Raw genomic sequence first — 19,681 nt, forward strand, 5'->3', positions numbered from 1 at the left:
ATTTTGCTGCCGCGGCGCATCATTCTATTTTAGAGTCGCAATTTGACAAGTGAGGAAACTGAGGCTTGGCTACCAATGATGGCGTTGGCTTGAGATGGCAGTCGCACGGACTGCCCAGACTGGTCTCCTTCCCTTAGGCCTAGTTTGCGGGGGGCCCAGCGCAACGCGAGCCTGGCCCGGTGGTCACCTCGAGCTTGTAGACTCCGAAAACGGGGCGCTCTTGGCTACCTCCGGCCTCGGCACACAACGACTCGTTTGGTTCTCTTTGGTCCCCCTTCAGTTCCCGCCTCTGGGACTCCATCTCTCCACCTGCTCAGTGGGCACAATAGCCAACGTTTAGCCGAGCCTCCCTGCGCGGCTGCGTTCCTCGCTGCAGGTCGAGCCCTACGGAGCAGGGCCCAGCGGAGAGGAGAAGGTCAGAGGCCCAGGCACACCGCAGCCCCTGGAGCATCCCGGGCGCGGAGAGGGCGGGAGGGGACGGGACCGGCGGCGGTGTGGGAGGGGGACGCGCGCCGGAGCCCCCCGCGGCCTCCCGGCGGCAGCTCCAGGCCCGCCCCTCGCCGCGCGCCCCGCCCCGCCCCGCCCCGCTCTCGCCTCTAAAGTGCCCGGCGCGCGCCTCCCGCCGCCGCACTTTCACTCTCCGCCGCCGCGTTCGCTCCGAGTCCCGCCTGCGTCCGCCCGCCGTCCGCCGGTGCCATGGATGCCAAGGTCGTCGCCGTGCTGGCCCTCGTGCTGGCTGCGCTCTGCCTCAGCGACGGTGAGTGCGCTCGGCTCCTCTGCCCACGCCCGCCCCGCCCCGCGCTAACCCAGCTCGCGCCGCCTGGTACCGGGGAGGTCGAGGCAGGCCCCCTTCGCGGGGCGCGCCGCCCGAAGCCCCGAGCGTAGCAGCCACCACCCGCCCTGAAGCTTCGCGCTCCGCATCTGGGCTCGGGGTCCCGAACGGTGGGCGGCCGCCAGACCCGAGCGGCTGCCCGGGGTCGGACCGGACAGGATAACTGGCTGGGAGCGCGCCGGGGGGTTGGGGAGTGGAGCGGGGTCGGGAGACTTCGGCGCCGGGCTCTGTCCCCCCTCATCCCACCCCTCACCCCCACCCAGCCAGTGTCGTCCAGCGCGCGACTCGGTGTCTCCAAGCAGAGGGACTCCGAGGCCCCGCTGCGCCGGGTGCTGGAGAGGCGTGTGCGAGAGAGCGCGTCGCGAAGCGGGTCTCGCATCGCGACGCGCTCGTGGTGGCGGTGCGGTCGGGTGCTGCTGCGCGGCGTCCCCTTTAGGCGAGGCTGGCCCTCTCTCTGCACCCACCCTACACCCTAGCTCGGTTTCGCGGGCGAGCCAAACAGAGCAGCTGTCGGGTTTGCGCCACCCGCGCGGTCGCGCTTCTGCACAGCTCCGCGGTCCGCAACGACGCGGCTAACCCGGGCGCGCGTCCAGCCGCTGCTTCCTTGGCCTCTTCCCGGGGTCACCGAAGAGAGGCCCAGGGGCCGCCGGGTCGCTCGTGCCCCTCCCCTGTCCCCCAAACACACCTGCAGACAGGCGCCTTTGTCACCGGCCAAGCCATCGCTCTTCCCTCAGAATGAGCGCTGCAACAAAGTTCAATCGCCAAGGCCTTAGGCCACTGGGAAAGGTGGTGTCCTGTTTCACTGGGAGAGGGAGAGAGCTTTTTTTTTTTTCTTCTGAAGCTTAAGAGAAACCTCGCTGTCCTGTCACAGGACACCACTGCTGCAAAACAAAATAAACTGTTGGCTTGAAACACACGAAACAAGCCGTGTTAGTCAGGCCACGCTGTCCTTTCTTGGCTGCGAAGTTGCCAACAAAGCCTGCACAGGCTTGAAGGACACTTGGTGTGTTCCGTGGGGCAGCTGCGGGGCCTGAGCGCCTGCAGCCCTAGGCTGGGCTCCAGCCGCTGACCCTTTGCATCGTCCCAGGCAGTGGCCTGGGAGCCCGTGTGGGTAAGGTGGGCATGACTGCAGCTTCCAGGCAAGAGGGCCAGGGCTAACAGGAGTTCATAGCTGACTGCCTGGAAAGTGTTCTTTAAACATGTGGCAAGTTGCTGGACAGAGCTGCAGAGGGACTGGATGGAAGGCAATTTAGATTTTACCTCCTAAGCCGAAAGAAAAAGTATGTGAGGCTGAGTCTCCTTGCGAAGCCCTGGGTCGTGGGGGATACTCTGGCTTGAGCATTAACAATTTGAGTGTCTGGTGAGAGTGGAGGTGTCATTCTGTGCCTCTCAGGGAAATGGTGCTTCCCCAAGCTGTCCCACTCCCCTGGGGAGCTGCAGAAAGGACAGGAATGCAGGGATCCAGGTGTAGCTGGCCTGGAAGGAGCACAGAGGGAGCAGGGGCCCCCACTGACAAACTCATCTTGGCCCTGGGAAGGGTTGGTTGTTTGTCCCTCTGAGTTGCCCTCTTAGCAGCCAAGTGGCCAGATCAGGGTCTCAGGCTCTAGGTCTGTCTGGTTCTCCTTGCATGTATAGGCTTGAATGTACCTCTTGACCTCCTGGAGCCTGTGGACCTATACCGACTTCAGAACTGCCCTTGGAGATACCCTTGTTCAGGGTCAGGCTCACTCTCCTGCCCTCCCTCCACCTGACTTCAGCCAAGCAGCTGGGCCCCTAGATGCCCTGGACTTCCAGGGGTTATATGCATCCAGGCCAGGCTCCATTCTGAGGCCCGGTTGGAGAGGCTGGCCAGGGCTCCTGTCTCTGCATTGGAGTGGAAGATTCTCTTGGAACTGCTCCTGAACAGAGCCAAGTTCACCGGGTCCCAAGCCGGTAACATCTAGGCCAATCAGGTGTCAGGCCTATACGCAGAGTCACATCCAAACCAGTTGGAAAAGTTAGTAATGTTGACAAAAAGCTGGAGGAGAGGACCCCAGGTGAGTTCTCTAGTAAGAGCCCTGGGCGCTCTGTCCCTTTAAAAAACCTATTGAAATTCCCCACTTGATAGGCAGGCAACTGGGTCCTGGGAGCAGGAATAAGAATTGCCTTTGAAGGAAATGGATAATCCCAGGGGGTAAAAGGGGGGAAAGGAGAGAAGAGAAAGCCTGTGTTTTGAGCTCTGATTCAGCTCTGATTTCTGGCCTGATCTCCACTACTTGGTTAGTGGAGCCAGAAAAGCTTCCCAGACATGGGAGAGCAGCAGCCCCCACCAGCAGCCCCCCACCGGCTGAAGCACTCACACTGTGTCCCTTTCAGCCTGCTGCGCTGGGGTTGGGACCCTTCCTGTGTCACCACCCAGCCCCAGTTCCCCAGTCCCTAGCCAGCTCAGGAGGACACATGAGCATTCCAGGGAGACTGGAGACAGGACACTCAGAGGGGGAGACTTTGGCTTCTCCTTTACCCAGACCACCTAGCCCCCAGCCCCGGGATGGCTTTCCCAGGCGATCTGGTTACAGGGCAGCATGCGCAGTATGGTAGCATGTGCTACACCCAGCATCTACCACAGGGATTGTGTGTAGTTGCTGAAAGCCAGGCCCCAGCAGTGACTTTCTGGAGTCAGTTCGGGTATACATTTGAAGGCTGCTCCAGGGACCCTTCCAGGGCCCTGAGTCACTGAGCACCCTGAAGTCAGGCTTTCTCCTTACTCGAGTTTAAGGATTCCACTTTGATCCTAGGGGGCCGGGTGGTCTGCTTTTCCCCTGACTTGGCTAAATAGGCTGCTGTTTGCAGGCCATGCCATCTCTCAACTGAACACAGCTTCTGGAAAAATTAAGTCCCTTACAAGGTGTCCTGCAGCTTCCCCAGGTCTCTTGCCCCAAAATGCAGAACTTCAGAACCACCGGGAGGCCTCTAGGAGCTCTGTAAACAGGGAAACTTTTTTTTTTTTTTTTTTAATCTCTGGACTAAATATTCTCAGACATACATTTAATCCCTGATGAAAGGATCCACAAATTCAAATAATTTGGGGTATTAAGTAGGGCTTGGATAAAATCTGCAGAAAAGAAAAAAAAAACCCACAAAGATCCCAGCCCCCCAGGGCTTGCAATTCTAGACTTAGAGGGTGAGTGGTGGGTTCTGCAGGAGCCCTTTGCTTATTTAAACTAATGAGTGTCAATTATGGCATTTTGCAAATTGGTGAATTGGCAAACAAAGAGGTAATACAACCCAGGAGGCTGGAGCATCCCTGCACAATGAAAGCCACTTTTGACTCCAGTCCTGATAATCTCCCTGCCTTCAGGGGAGTGCCTGGGAGAAGGTGGACCCTTGGCCTGCCCTCTGGGGACTCCCAGGTAGGAAGCCTGCCAGGATTCTTTTGTGGTTGCCTGGGTTTAAGGTGTATGTGAGGAGAGAAGATTGCAGGTGGGGGGAGGGCAGCATTCCCAGGGGAACCGCTGCTTCTGGAGCCTTCTGCTTCCCCCTCCTCCTTCCCTGAGGGAGAGGAGGGGGAGGGGGGTGGGGGTGGGGGGAGGCTTTTCTAGTTGGCCTAGAAAATAGAAAATAGAAGAGTTTATTTTGCAAAGAATAACTGGGAACCCCAGTACCTTGGACTGAAACAGTTGTCTCCTGGGATTAATATATTTTAAGACACCAAGCAGGGGGCTTCTTTTAATTCCCCTGCCCCCTAGGATCCAGCTCTCTGAAGGTCCATTTGCCCTCTGGCCCTATGGAGGCTCGGGCCTTCGCCCACCCAGAGCTCACTGTGCTGCCCAAGAGGTCTTAGCAAGGATGCACCCGTGACCCGTCCCATAGCTCTGGATCCTGACATCATTCCACCACCTTAACCCTTGGCCGCAGACACATCCACACATATATCCCCAAGGTCTGGCAGGATCATAACAAACTGCGTTGCTTCCATCACCGCTTCTAGGGAAACCGGTCAGCCTGAGCTACAGATGTCCTTGCCGATTCTTCGAGAGCCACGTTGCCAGAGCCAACGTCAAGCATCTCAAAATCCTCAACACTCCGAACTGTGCCCTTCAGATCGTGTAAGTCTCAACATCATCTTCCAGGAGTGTTGCCTCTAATGGGCATAGTAGCACCTAGCTCAAAACTTGTAAACGCTGGAGAGCCGACCCGTGCTGAGCCACCAGCCTTGAACTTGGCATAATTAGAGGCAGCTGTGATCACCACCAGGCCTGTGAGTAAGCTACCAGGCAGGAGTTTCAAAAGCCACTCTTACCCTTGGCACCCCGCTGTGCCCCTAAAGGTTCTTGTTTCTTTTTTCCAAGTTTCCTCCTTTAGCACAGGAAATGGCAGTACAGTTGGGTGCCTCCAGACTAGAGAAACACGGGCTTCACCAGAGTTTCCTCTGAAGTCCAGTAAATTAGCCAGCCCTTTGCTAGGAACAGCTGTCTGTCCTGCCAGTTTCCAGGCTTTGGTGATCTAAATCCATCCTTTATCACACAGCAAAATCTCACGAGACCCAAATTCAGGCCAAGCCTCTAACCATTGGGTGAAACTCAACATTCTCAGCTCACTTAACGGCGTTTTCTCCAACACAACCCACGAGTTTTTGCTTTGCTGGCGTTGAGGGCAGCTGTTGATATTTGATTTCATTCATGTGCGGAACGAGGCAGACTGAAGTTACACCTATACAACACACAAAAATCACTCGCCTGGGCTGCAGGAGGCGGGGCGAGGTTCGGGAAGAGAGACGCTCGCGCCATTCATTGCTTGGCCCTCGGGCGCTCAGACGCACCCATGCTTGCACACAGCGCCTTGTGGTCATGTGGCTAGACGCCGAGGTGCTGAGGCTCAGGGTCTCTCGTGGGGAGCTCACCTCCCGGAAAGCCCCAGTGCTGAGAACGGGGAGGGGGCACAGCAGTTGGAATGAAAGCTGCAACTGCCAGAAGGCTTTTCCACCCGATACCAACTGTTTTTAAGTTTGATTTTGTCTCTTTTTGCTAGCCTTTGCTGCCTCGGACGTGTTTGTCATTTCCAGGATGTTTTAGACCCACTAGAAGATGGATGTTTTTTTCACTTACTTTCTTAAAATCAATACTGCCTCCCCTTTGAGAAGTGTTGTATCAGACATTGAATTTAGCACCGTAGACCTGCTTTGCGGTTCAGATTACACAGGTCCACCTGCTAGGAATGCACCTTGAAGTTGAAGAAGCCAGACATGATTCGCTGGTCTGGGCAAACACAGGATTAATTCAGAAGCAGTGGCAGCCAAATGTAAACTCCTTGCTCTGAACCGCACTCTTCCTCCGCGTATGTCAGTCACTTAACAGGCAGGCTGCGTGACTCCCGGCGGTGTCCCCAAGCCACTGTGCTGGCCTTAGTTGTCCACACAGAGCCGTGTGTGGCTGGGCAGGGAGTCCTCAGGCTGCTTGAGATGGCCTGGTACCCAGGGCTTTAGGGAGGGGGACCTGGAGAGGGAAGTGTGAGTGGGGCAGAGACCTGGGAGGAAGATGCCCTTTGAATTTGTAAAAAAACAAATGTGACCGTGGAACATTGAGGGAGCTTGTAAACCCTCTCTGGAAACCATTTTCTGGCAAACTACCTGCACCGTCCCTCCCTCACTGCCCTGTCACCTCTCTTCCCCCGACTACCGCAGTACCTCTTTGCAGGCCTCCTACCTCCAGGCTTACTCTTAAGTCTGTCCACCACGTACTTTCAAGATGATCCATCCAAATAAGAATCTGCCTTTATCGCTTTCCAATGTAAGCCCCCACGATCTTACAGAGAAAGTCCCACTCTTTTGCCCTTTACACCTGGCCACCCGCTCCTTCCTCCACATCCTCTAAGCAGGTGCCCCTTTGGTGCCTTTGCTCTTGCTTTTCTCTCCCCCTTGATTTCACTTGCCCAGCTCCCTCTCCTCCTTCAAAGGCTAACTCAGATGTTCCCTGTAGTGCATTCTCCCTGGACTCCCCTGGAAAGCCTCTTCTCGCCTTCCCCTAGCTCTGCGGCAGGACTTGCCACAATGCTAGGAACATGTGTCCCCGGCACACCCTGAGTTCCTCCCAAACCCGAGCCCGCCGAGTGGGACACGTGGCACCGGGGAGGGCCCTGACGCGGGTGTCAGAGGAGCGGGTGCCCAGATCCCAGCGGCGCCTTCTCCATTCAGCCACACACTGTCGCCTCTTCTGTTTTGGCAGGGCGAGGCTGAAGAACAACAATAGACAAGTGTGCATTGACCCGAAATTGAAGTGGATTCAGGAATACCTGGAGAAAGCTTTAAACAAGTAAGCACAACAGCCAAAAAGGACTTTCCGGTAGACCCACTTGAGGAAAGCTAAGACCCGTGTGGCAGATGGAAGGGCAAGGTTGGGGGAGGAAGGCCTGCATGGGGGGGACCAGGAGTGCCTTGGGGGTAGCGCACTGACCTGGGAACAGGCTTGAGGTCGGCCCGGCACGTAGACACCCGCATTTATAGCCTATGGTACGATACCGCAGCTTATGTCCACCCGAGCCCTATACCCTTGCGCACTGGCTGTTCTGTAACTGGGGTTTTTCTAAGAAATTCTATTGTACCAGCAGCATTTCCCGCTGTCGGTTCTCTCATAATCCTCATAATCACATCATTCCCATTATCTTTTTTTTAATCAATGATGACTTCACGATCTGTATTTGGTTTGTTGTGGAGCTTTTCTTCCTTTGCCCCTGGGGCATCTGGGCACAGTCAGGTGACAGGCCAAGCATGGAGCTCAGAAAAGCATCCTTCCTCCAGACTCAGAGGAAGACCGTGGGCGGCTCCCGCAGTGGGTGCCCGTCTTAGAATGACAGCCCAAGGTGACCCTCTGATACTGACCGGTGCTAGGCCACGGCCACCACCTCCACCCTCTCCTTCCAGCTCAGTGATCGGATCTGTAGGCTCCATGTAGAGGCTACTGTCGCTGGGGACTGTGCTCAGAAACCCTGTCCCGGTCATTCCCAGGCCTCTCCCTGCCTCCAGCAGCATGCTTTTATCTTGCTCTGCTTCCCATTTCTGTACATGCTCAGTGGGAGGAGAGGGATTGCTGGGGCCCCCCGCCCTGCAGCCCTCTCCTCTCTTCACCCTCCCCTCCTGCTCAGGCCCTCTGTGAGAATGTTCTTTGGCCTCTGCCTCCAGAGGGGGGCTGGCCCTCTCCGGGGGTGGGTGGGAGATCCTGTCTCCGCCTTCCCTGAAAGGCAGGTCTTTGCAGAGTCCGATGCAATTTTCAATCTGAACTTGTTTCGAGGAATTTGGTTCTGTGATTGCCTCCGAAGCTTATATATGCCACGGAGGCTCTGTACACCCTGAGGTGTCTGAAATCCGAAGCGGAAAAACAAATGAATAAATGAGCCTCTTGCCACTAACCCCTCCTCCTGAAACCACAGCATGGTTTCAGGCTCCAATCAGAAATGTTGGCAAGGTGACATTTCCATGGTAAATGTGATCCACAGATGGGCCTAGTGGTATTTGTAACTTTCTGCAAGGCATTTTTTATATATTTTTTGTGCACATTTTTTTATGTTTCTTTAGAAAACAATTGTATTTCAGAATATATTTATAGTCGAACAATTCATATATTTGAAAGTGGAGCCATATGAACGTCAGTAGGTTACCTTTCTCTATTATCTTAAACTACTGGCAATTTGTAAAGAAATATATATGATCTATAAATGTGATTGCAGCTTTTTAATGTTTAGCCACAGTGTATTTTTTCACTTGTACTAAAATTGTATCCAATGTGACATTATATGCACTAGCAATAAAAATGCTAATTGTTTCATGGCATCAGCCTCCTACTGGATGTGGGAATTTCTTTACCTGAAATAAAATCCATTAGTGGTTAGACACGGGGCTCTGATACCTTTCTGGAGTTTATGAAGATAAGGTGGCCTGCTGGTCAGGTGCCTTGAATCCCTCTTGCCAAGTTCACATGTGAGCATGGGCCTGGCTCAGGAGCAAATGAGAGCTGCAACTCAAGTTTTTGAGCCTTTTGTTTTTTTTCTTTCTTTCTTTTTTTTTAAACCCAATGGAAACAACAGTGCTAGTTTTCTGAAGAATAATATTTGACTCACTAATTCCTCTTCCCCTTCCTCCTCTTCCTCGGTTCTCCTAACACCCCCACGTAATCTCCAGAGACTCAACTCTCATAATATCCAGCTTTCACATTCTCCCATGTAAAAATCCCATAATTCCAGGCCATGGTTAATAGAAAGCCTGCCCAGGAGCAGGTGGCCTTACCCCATAAATCATTAAATACCATTCAGCTTGAATCATTTTAATGTGACAGTCATGAGCCAGTTGTTCTAATCAAATTCTGCTAACCAGCTCTCTCCCTTGCTCTCCAGAACAATCCCAGTCATTCCCTGGGGGGCGTCCCCCAAGCATCCAGAAAGGAGAAAGTGGCATCAGGCTGCCTTCTTTCTCCTCTCCTGGATGGCCATCTGAATGTTGGGTCTCTAACCTCCAAAGCATGATTCAGTTTGAAGCGCAGGTTTTTTTTAGCTCGAGCAGAGAGTTCAGCTCTGCACTGAGAAGGAAGGAAGGCTGAGTAGATGGGATTGAGGTGAGTTAGAAGGCCAAGTCCAACCTGGCCCTGGACTTCACACTCTTCACAGCCTATCAGATGTGAGTGCCTTTCCGGGTTGGAAACCTCAGGCCATAGCTGGAACCAGGGCCAGGTTGGCAGGTTGGCCATGGCGATAGCCAGGTCACAGATGTTCTGGAAGGCTGGCCAATATTTCTCTTGGAGTCAGGGGGAAAATGTCTGCTTTATTTTAAGGAAGTACTGGTGGGCCGTGCTTTGCCCGGGGGCCTCCAGGCCTAAGACAGAAGACAGGGTTGAGACTGATCCCCAGGCCAGCGTGAAATAGTGTGCAGACTGAGACAGACCCCGGTCCCTTTCAACGTCATTAATGGTTCTACTGATTTTATCTAAGGGGGCGCAGAGAAGAAAAAATGGGGAAAAGAGAAAAGATAGGAAAAAAGAAGCGACAGAAGAAGAGAAAGGCTGCCCAGAAAAGGAAAAACTAGTTCTCTGCCACTTCGAGATGGACCGCAGTGCGCGCTGCTCTTGTCTCTCCGGCGCTTTGTAAATTTGCTCTAACCCTCCTCCAGGGCACACGCCTTGCCTTCCGTGCAGGTGCTCAGACCTTCCTCGGAGGAGCGGCGCTCCTCTGGCCACACTGGCTCCCGTGTTTAGGCGCTTTTTAAGGCCCTTCCTGGTCTGCTAAGTTATGAAGAAAGTAGTTGTGCCGAGACTGGGGTTGTGGTCTGGGATGAGGACACTATGCTCAGGACTGTCTCGAGCGGCCCGGGGTCTCCGGCCTTGCCCTGGGCCGCTGAACCCCCACCCGGCCCTCCACTCCCTCTCCCAGAAGGGCCGGCTCACCGGCACACCGGCTCACACACTCACAGCGTGCCTTCCTGCTGAGGCCAGAGTGCAGGCCCGGCCCGCACAGGGCCATCTACTAGCACAGCAATGGCGCCTCGGCCAGCGAGGGCCTTCTGCCCTCCCCTTGACCACGGTGGGTGCTGCCCGGCACAGCCTTCGTGGGGCGCAGCTAGCTATGGCCGTGCCTTTTACAGGTGGTAACTGACTCTTTCCCAAGGGGCCCTCCACCCCTCTGCCACCTGGGGTGGGACTTCTCCAGCACCCCCGTCCTAGGCCTGGGCTGTGAGAGCGGCTTTACCCCCGAGCAGGGCTGATTTCCGGACACCGAGGGGGTAGCAGCTCCGCATTCCCGGGGAGCAGCTGTGGAAAATACTTCTCAGGGAGCCTCTTGTCCAGGCAGTTCACTTTATAGATTCTTTAAACGGGTCCCCGATGTGGAGGAACTGTGTGAAGGGCCTGTCCCCATCCACCTGCTGGGACAGCCTCAGTGACCTTGTGCGATTAGGTTCCGGGACACAGCTGCCTCAGTCCTCACTCATGGGAAATATGTGCTTAAAGTGAACATGGTGCTCTAGAAAGCTCTAGAACCTTCCTCATACCACCCACAGATTTATGTCTAAGATTTTTTGCCAAGTCTCTCTAATCTGGACCGGAAGGAGGGGGATCACATGGGAGAGCAAAGCCCAGATTTCAGTACTTCGAAAAAGGACACCTCGAATGTCTGGACTGTGCTCCCCATCCTCCTGTCCCATGTAAACACTCCCCCTGCACCCCAGGCCCCTGGTCATGATTCAGTCTGTGGATCCAGAAAGATGAAGTGGTTGGAGCACTGGACAGATGGAATCAGGAGAAGAAAACCCAAGGCGCCCGCCTGTTAGACTCACCTGGAACACTGTGTCCCCTCACGCTTTAGCGTCCTCTGGGATGGCAGCACAGAACCTTGTGGCCATTCCTTTTCCCCATCAGGGAAGTGTCCTGCTAGGGTGCTGCAGCCCAAGTCCTTTTATTCCCCATCCCTCTCCCTTTTATGTGGCTGACTCTCCAGCCTGCACCCTTCTTGCCAGCCCTGGGGATGGCAGGCCTGCTCCAGGGTGTCCGGGATGCCCTCCCGCTCCCCACCTGCCCTGCCTCCTAAGGCGTCAGGATGTTTGCTGGTCTGCCCAGGGCAGCAGGCCTGGGCTGGGGCACCTGCGCTGGGGTAGTCCTACCTTTCCTAAACCACTCAGGAGCCGGTCAGGCCCGCGCCCCATGCTCTCTGTTCCTCGTACAGCGGGAACGGCACGTCTCTGTGCCTCGAGAGGGGCAGTGGGTCCCTTCTGAAGACCACGGGGGGCTGTTTGCCATCTAGCAATGGTGGGTCAAGCTATTGCTGCCCTGAGGCGACAGACTGCTCCTTGCAGTGCTCAGCGAGACAGCGCCTTCCACTCCTGCTGGGGGAGCTGGGACTGTGGGGACTAAGACGGTTGGCCCCACATTCCGAAAAGCAAACACGCTCCATTTCTGTCCTCCTGTGACCTCACTGGCCCTGGGCCCTCGCTGTATCTGACAAGCTGATGTAGCGCCAGCCCCGCTGAAGATGGGGGGAGGGGGGGCTGTGGAAGAGTAGAGCCGGACTCCGTTCTGTTTTGGGTTGAAGCAAGTGAACGGTGCCAGCACCGTCCCGGGGCCAGTCGGGGTGGGGTGGGGGTGAGGGGGTAGATGGAGGTGGTCGGTGGTACCCTGGACGGCCAGGCAGCCTGCTCCGGGCCTGGTGCAGGACCGGGCCACACTGAGGTAAGGGGTTGTCAGCCCTCCATCCACGCTGGGGCTAAGGCAGTGCGCACTGCCCTGTCGCGTGACCACCGTGCCTCGCCGTCCGTCTGCGTGCCCTTGTTCGTCCGCCGTACCCCGTGCTGGCTGCGCCCGACTTTCCTCTCCGCTTCCCGTCTTCCATCCATCCCTCCGCTTCAGCCCTGGCTGCCTCTCTCGCCACCCTCCCCCTTCCCAGGGCCTCGGAAAGGAGGCACACGGCCGCGATTTGGAAGTCAGGAGTGGGGGCCCTGCTGCAGCAGGGCTCGGCGTCTTAGGCTTGCTGCCTGGCCTCCGCCTTAACGGTGTCTCCCTCTGTTCTTGTTAACAGGAGGTTCAAGATGTGAGAGGCGCAGGTTGGGTCAGACGCCTGAGGAAACCTTACAGTAGGAGCCCAGGTCTGAAACCAGTGTTAGGAAGAGCCCGCAGCAGCTTTGCTGCACCCAGGCAGGGCCCGGTACATTTCCGAGGGCTTTGTTTTGCACAGTTTGCCTTTACTATCACCATTTGATTATGTAGCAAAATATATGGTGTTTATTCTTCATTTAGTTTGATTATCCAGTGTCGCTGGTGACAGATAGGAACTTAGACTGAGGCCGTTATTTTACTTGCTTTGTTATAATATCTTTCCCGTGGAGCCCGTCACCCAGCTGGAGGTTCCTGAGTTTTGTATCTCTCTGAGCTGTGCAGGCTGAGACCCCAGATCATCCTGTTGTGGGACGGAGAGCCCCTGGGACGTATCAGAACCAGGGCAGACCCTAGTGAAGGCTGCCCTGTGCATGGGTGGGGGGGGCTGCAGGGTCAAGTTTAGAGAGTCAGACGGGAGCTTCACCCTTCCTCGGAGTGAGAGCTGGGGCCTTCCCCACTGGTGAGCATCGCAGGGCTTCCCCAAGCTGAGGCAGGCAGGAGGATGAGGCCAGGGCAGGGAGAGACGCACCCCTCATCCTGAGCTCTTCCCTACATCCCATCATGCTGTTGTCATTCTCTGTCTCATCCATCATCATGTATCTCCAAGACTGTCTCCATCGCCCTGGAAAAAGACTGTCTCAAGACCAAAGCTTTCATTTAAACTGGGCACCAAGAAGCAAATCAAAATGTGTCTCGTGTCACCCGGTGCTGCAAACACTGTGCACATCTGTGTCTCGTTTGGAATATTGTCCGTTGTCCAATCCTGTGTTCTTGTTCAAAGCCAACGTCCTCGGGGCACGTACTGTCCACCCCTTGGATGCAAGGGCTCAGGGTAAGGAGAGGTCTTTTGACCAGGTTTCTGATTAGGGGTGTGATCCTCTTGGGTGGACAACCTGGGTTTTCCCACTGATCACAAACCCAAGATGGATCCACAGAGCCCAAGGGAATTCGGTGTGCAGCAGAGTTGACCCATGAGGAGGCCAGGCCTTTATGCTCCTACAGTTGGTATCTCAGAGCCACGGGGAGTTTTTGCTCCATTGCCTCAAGCGCGTGATTGTTTTGGCGAGAACGTGAAAAGAATCCTCAACCCTTTTTTTTGGTTTTTGAAAAGCTGATCTGTGAAATAATGAGTCCTGGACGCGAAGATTCCTTCCCAACTAAAATCTAACCTCCCCTTTTTCCCCACTTGGCAATCCCAGCATCCACCACCTTGTACAGTGGCGTCTGGACTTCTCCACTGCTGTTACCTTGTGCTTCCAGAACGTCCATCTTGGCTTTCACTCTTAGACAAGGGGATATTTGGGAAAGTAGGTTAAAACCCTGACGTGTAGGGTGTTTTCCTTTACCGAGACCAGTTTGTAGAGTTGCATTAAACAGTTTAAGTGCAGCAGGTAGGCACTTGAGGGGTTTTTTGCTTATTGTGTCGTTTCACATTTCATCTTACTAATACTTTGCTTTTGGTTCAGTGTCCCAGCAAACATTTTAAATTAACAAAATGGAAGAAAAGCAGGGCAAAACAAGGAAATGTATCAGTTGAGAGGACCCTGCAAACAACATGCAGAAAGTATATTCTAACAAAATAATCTGGAATTGTAGGTGTTTTTAGATTTAATAATCTTTGTGTTATCAGTAACATGTTAATATTTGCGTAAATATTCCTTTATATCAGATCTTCGTGGTAGAAAGCCAATCCCTCCGCCAAACGAAAATTGGTATCTTCAAATAGCAATATTATATTGAATAAATAGAGCACAGGGACCTTTATTAGTTAGAAGTACAGAACTGGTTTCAAAACTGTCTTTAGAAATTAACCTGACACTACAGGGCTCCTGAATTACATGTGAAATGATTGATTTTCAGTGGGATAGGCTTTTTCTAAGTCATCCAAGATATTTAAAACTCTCATGGAAAATGTGGAGCCATCTTCTCCTGGAATCCCTGAACCAGAGCCATTAAATCTTACTCCAAGAAAATAAACGTGGCCCTGAATCTTGACTACAGTTAAAGGGCCCTGAATCTTGACTACAGTTAAAGAATTGTTTGTTTCTCCCCAACAGGGGGGAAAATAGGTAAGAGTAGAAACTTCTAGGAAAATTATCTGACTAACAATTACTCTACTTGCAATCTGCTTCTAAGTGGAGGCTGCCCAACTAAAGCAAATGTGCATTTAAATAGTCTATTTGCAAAGGAAAAGGCTCGCCCATCCCCTTTTGCTTTAAAAACAAGTCTAGTGCATCAGTTGATTAGGGGTCACCCAGCTGTTCCTCCTCGTCCAGTGCTGCTCTACCTGACCTTCCCTTGGGCTCCGTGTAACCTCTAAGGCCGTGCTCCCTTGCCAGCCTTTGCATCAGGACCTGGGCAGCTGTGGTGCCGGGGTGGGGACCGGGACCCCCAGAAGTGCTGTGTGTTTATATCTGAATCTGCGCCCTGTGTTGTTTGCACTGTTCTTTGTCCAGCCCCGCCAGGTGCTGAGACCCCAGCGAGGTGGCTCAGGAGTAGGGGAGCAGGTGGGGGGGCCCTCTGCCGGTGGGCCTGTCCTCCAGAGAAAGGAGGTTCAGCTTTGAGCAGACGGCCTGAATAGCCAAAGGTTGCAGTTCCCCCTGTGTGAAGACCAGAGAACTTCTAAGCTTTTTCACTGGATCCGATTTGACCTTCCTTTTCTGACTGCTGCCTGATGTTATGGCATGGGCTCCCCACTGGGAGCTCATCACCACCCCAGACCCCGGGCGGGCAGGCAGGCAGGCAGTGTTCCCTTCTGCAAATGGATAGGAATTGTGGGGTCCCTGTACACATCTTCCCTGTACCTATCTTCCCTGACCCATTCCCAGGGAGCCCTGTCCCCGGGAAACGCTCCCTGGAAACCTTCAAATCCCCTCAGCAGACCATTGACATTGCTTGCCAAGTTGAAAAAAATACCACCCGGGAAACTTGTTAGTCTGCAACCTCGCTGGATTCTCAGTCTCTGAGCAGTGATGGGTTCAGTGTTAAATGTGATAAATACTGTATTTTGTGTTGTTTAAATTACATCTCCCAGATAATGTGAAAATGGTCCAGGAGAAGGCAGCTTCCTGTATGCAGTGTGCTTTTTTTTTTTTTTTTATAACAAATAACAACTCCTTCTGAGAAACAACAATTTCTACTTTGAAGTCATATCAATGAAAAGATGTATATGCACTTACAATTTTTCTAATAAAGACATGTATTCAAACGTAGCGGCCAACAGTTTGGAATTAGTGTTGCCATTTGGAGTTTTCCAGACTTGGTTTTTCTTCCTCAAACCCAACACAGAGGGGTTGTGTAATCCTAGCTGCACTGGTTAGTGGAAAACAGGCCATTGTAATCACGCTAATCATAAGTAAGAATTCTGCGGGCATGCTGGCCTCCGCTGGTCAACTGATCCTTAGTGGGGGGTGGGGAAAAACACTCCGTTTTCTCTGAATGCCCTTGGTTTTGCTGGAATCCCTTCCCACAGGCAAGCCAGTCCTCTACTCCAGAAGAGATGGTTTCCTGCAAGGGCCCTCATATTTGCCTGTCAGCTGGGGGAAGGAAGCCTCCACTTTGTACTTCCCGCGTCTAGTGGAAGACAAGAGCAGCCCATCCCTGAAGGCGCTGCCAAGGACCCAGAACCCTGCGTTATTTTCTGTCCTGCCCTGGGGCCCTTCCTGGAAGCTTACTCTCTCCATGGCTGCCTGCCAGCACTGTCCATGATACTGTGACTAGACGGTGAGCCGGATAGGGTTCTGTCCCCACAGAGGTCAGCCTTGCACACTTTCTCTTACGTTCTTTCTCGTCTACGGCCAACCACACTGGCAAAGAAGAGCCAGCGCAAAAGCCCCAAATGTCCTCTAGGTCCTCTTGCCCATCGGCCCAGACATGACCACGTTATCTCTGTGCTCGGAACCGCCCGGTTATTTATAGGGTGAACGTGATACGGTTGCTCAGTTGCAGGTGGACTGGAGGAAGAAAGAAGGATTCGAGGAGCCCACGGCAAGAGGCAGCATGGCGTCCTGGGCCGAGCGTGGGTTTGCAGATTTGCAGAGCAGCGCTGGAACCCTGGGCTCTCTGCTCACTCTGTGACTTGAGACACATCACGTGTCCCTGAGTCCCAGCCCCGCAGCTGTAACCCCAGAAGCTTAGTATCCCCAGGAGCTGTGCAGACTAGACATTAGACAGGGGTAGTGTATGTTTCCTGCCCTCTCTCCATGTGCTGTTTCCTGGGGGCCACCTGCCTCTACTTAGACCTCCCCAAAGCTCAGATACTGGAAGCGATCTTGAAAGGGGAGCTTCTTCCTCTTAGCTGACAGTTGGGGAGAGGCCTCTTGGTTGGGTCTTGTAGGTTCCCTGAATGCCTGTGAGCACACTCCACGACTCTTCTCCACTGGGAACTAACACCCTCTGGGGTTAAGTATTAAGTATTCGGAATGATGGAGTGTAAAAAAAGGAAAAAGTCCACGGTCTGCCGTGTTTCACAGGGCTGACGGCCCCCCGACAACACCTGCCCTAAGCCCCGTATTAGGTGGTGTGGATGCCGTGCTCCCTGACTTCATGGAGCCTGCAGTCTGAGGGACTGACTCGCGATTACATGAGCATCTTCAGAATACACGGTAAACGTGTATTACGGGACACATATACCAAGGGCAGGTAACATGGGACAAGGTGCGTCTGTGCTTCAAGGAAGCTCAGAGCACCATCAACGTCTCTGAACAGAAGTGCTGGTGAAGCCAAGACCTCGAAGATTCTTTTGGGGTGATCTACTGACCCCTGAGGACTGCCGCTGAGAGCCCATGGGGTGGAATGGGAGCTTATTCTCCCGCAGGTGCAGCTCCCCTAGGGGGCCGGGCATGCACGCAGGGGGAGCTGGATTTCAGCCCCCTCACTCCCCTCGCTGCATCCTTGCGTGGAGCACAAGCCACTCAGTGCAGCTGAGAAGAGCTGGGCCCCCCACGGAGGTTGGGTCCAGGCAGCTGGGAAGCCTCCTGAGTGGGGACCTCGGCACAACTGATGGATGACCGATCCAATGTTCTGTCCCAGGGGTGCAGAGCTGTGACTCAGAGCTCACCAGGTTCTCGGGGTTTCTCTGTGCCTGGGACTGAGAGCCTTGCACTTGGGAGGGAGAGTGTGGCTAGCCAGGAGTTAGTGAAGCAGAGGGAAGCCACGATGGGTGAAACAGACTCAGAGAGAGAAGTGGGGATGAGAGCCAGGTAGCCGTACACGGAGGTGAGATGCGGCCATCCACAGAGGGGCGGAAGTGGCTGTGAAGTTCCCTCGTGAGGTCCAGCCACACACCCTGCACCCTTGGGTTCCATCACCTAAATCCCCCTGGAGACCTAGAAAGGATTTCTGCTAATTACTCCCATCACTGGGGGCAGTTAAGCTGGCATAGTGGGCAAGGCAGGCTGGGAACAAGGAGGATCAGGACACCGGCAGGTGCTTGCACAGAAGCTACGTTGGAGATCGCCTCGCCAGGTGTCTTCTCTGAACCCTCTCCCTGGCCTCAGCTGGCACTCCAAGGAAGGACCATTTAAGCTTGTGCGTGCTGCCATATTGGGATTGGTAAATGACCCAGAGGCATCCCCTAAGCCCCACCCCCATCCAAAAGGTGCACAGATTCTGTTTAGAGCCTATACTCTTCCGGCCAGAAGGCACCCACCAGCGCCAATCCAACTAACCAGGAGTGGGTCCTCTGTGCTGCCGGGACCCTACCTCACTTCCCGGTCCCATCAGCCCCTCCTCTTCTTGGGTGCTCATTCCACACTTTCTTCTCTCCCTTTAACTATTCATCCTCCCCCCCCCTCCGCACTCAGCTGATGGTCTGGCTTCTAGATCAGAGGGAAAGACAACAATGAGGGAATCCGTGAGCTCCGCCTCTTGTCCACCGCCTGCCCAATCTGTTTCCACAGCCACCGCTCTCACCTCGCAGGAAGCCCCCTGCTCCCCGGCCACCACGCACCTGGCCGTGGAGCCCAGCGCTTCTCACCTGCCCAAGGACACTGATCCCAACCCCCCCAACACACACACTCCTACACCATGAATCTTTCACTCTACATCGGCACGCCAACATGCTGTAAGATCTCCCATCGAGGCAAAACAAAACAAAAATAAAACCAAACCTTACGTGGTATTTTTCGACCCTTAGTCTCCTCCGGCTTCTGCTCTCTCCTGCTCTCCTGCTCTCTGCTTCTCCTCCCGTGAAAGTTCTCAGAAAAGTTGTCTATATTTCCTGGGTCCGCTTTCTCTCCTCTCTTTCTTACCTTTCTGGGACTCACTCCCAACTAGAACTTGGACGCCGCCATTCATTCCACTACAACTGCTCTTTGTCAAGGTTGTCACCGGGCTTTTGGGAAACCCACAGGTCAGTTATCGGTTCTCAGCTTCCACGATCTCGGCAACCTTGACGGCACTGATCACCCTCCCTGAAACACACTTTCTGGTTGGCTCTCAGGAGACCATTCCTGACTATTTCTTCAGCTTCATACCTTCTCTTTTTTTTTTTTCTGTTTCCTCCTCATCCTTTGGCCATCTAAACACAAGAACACCCCTCGGCTCAGTCCTCAGAAGCTCTGTTTTCACACCAGGTGACCTCATTCGCTCCCCTGGCCTTGAACTCCATGCAACGGCTAAGGAATTCAGATGGATCTCTCTCCTGGGCTCCAGGTTTGTACTCCTGCTCCTCCTCTGAAAATAATCATATGAGAAGTGAAACTCCTGATATCCACGTTTACCCCAACCGGCTCACCTCCATTTCTGCAAAGGACCATTCTATTCTCTTACAACCCCGAACTAAACCATCAACAAACCCGGTTAGTGACCCTTCAAAGCACATCGAGCATCCGGTCACTTCTCACTGCTACCATCTTGGTCCAAGGCCCCGCTGCCCCACCCTTGTGGCCTGCAGTGTCCCCTCGAAGCAGCAAGAAGGGCCTGCCATGTTGCCTGTCCATGGTGCCCCTAGACCAACCCTCCAGTATTTTTGTGTTTTCTTTCAAGTTTATTTATTTTGAAAGAGAGAGAGAGCATGAGCATGGGGAGGGGCAGAGAAAGAGACAGAAAGAGAATCCCAAGCAGGCTCCACACTATCAGCACAGAGCCTAAGGCAGGGCCCACGAACAGTGAGATGGTGACCTGAGCCGAAATCAAGAGTCAGACGCTTAACCGACTGAGCCACCCAGGTGCCCCCGCAAACCTCCAGTTTTTAACTAACAGAGGTTTACACCCACTGGCCCCTGTCACCTCTCTGACCACACCC

General features: G+C 54.0%; 1 protein-coding gene across 2 annotated transcripts; it reads left to right on the plus strand.

Moving 5' to 3' along the window:
• The first annotated feature begins 611 nt into the window (after positions 1 to 611).
• Positions 612 to 15,647, plus strand: CXCL12 (C-X-C motif chemokine ligand 12). 2 transcript variants are annotated; one of them, XM_019445005.2, is made up of 4 exons: positions 612 to 757; positions 4,800 to 4,917; positions 7,033 to 7,119; positions 9,785 to 12,352. In XM_019445005.2, the coding sequence occupies exons 1-4, from the start codon at positions 697 to 699 to the stop codon at positions 9,876 to 9,878; spliced, it is 360 nt and encodes a 119-aa protein (XP_019300550.1). In that variant the 5' UTR covers positions 612 to 696; the 3' UTR covers positions 9,879 to 12,352. The 2 variants fall into 2 exon arrangements, with proteins under 2 accessions (XP_019300550.1, XP_019300551.1); XM_019445006.2 differs by lacking the exon at positions 9,785 to 12,352 and adding an exon at positions 12,359 to 15,647 and having other exon boundaries at positions 613 to 757.
• The last annotated feature ends 4,034 nt before the right edge of the window (positions 15,648 to 19,681 follow it).

Source organism: Panthera pardus, unplaced genomic scaffold (genome assembly GCF_024362965.1).
Source record: "Panthera pardus isolate Hobbes unplaced genomic scaffold, ASM2436296v1 HiC_scaffold_22, whole genome shotgun sequence".
Lineage (NCBI taxonomy): Eukaryota > Metazoa > Chordata > Mammalia > Carnivora > Felidae > Panthera > Panthera pardus.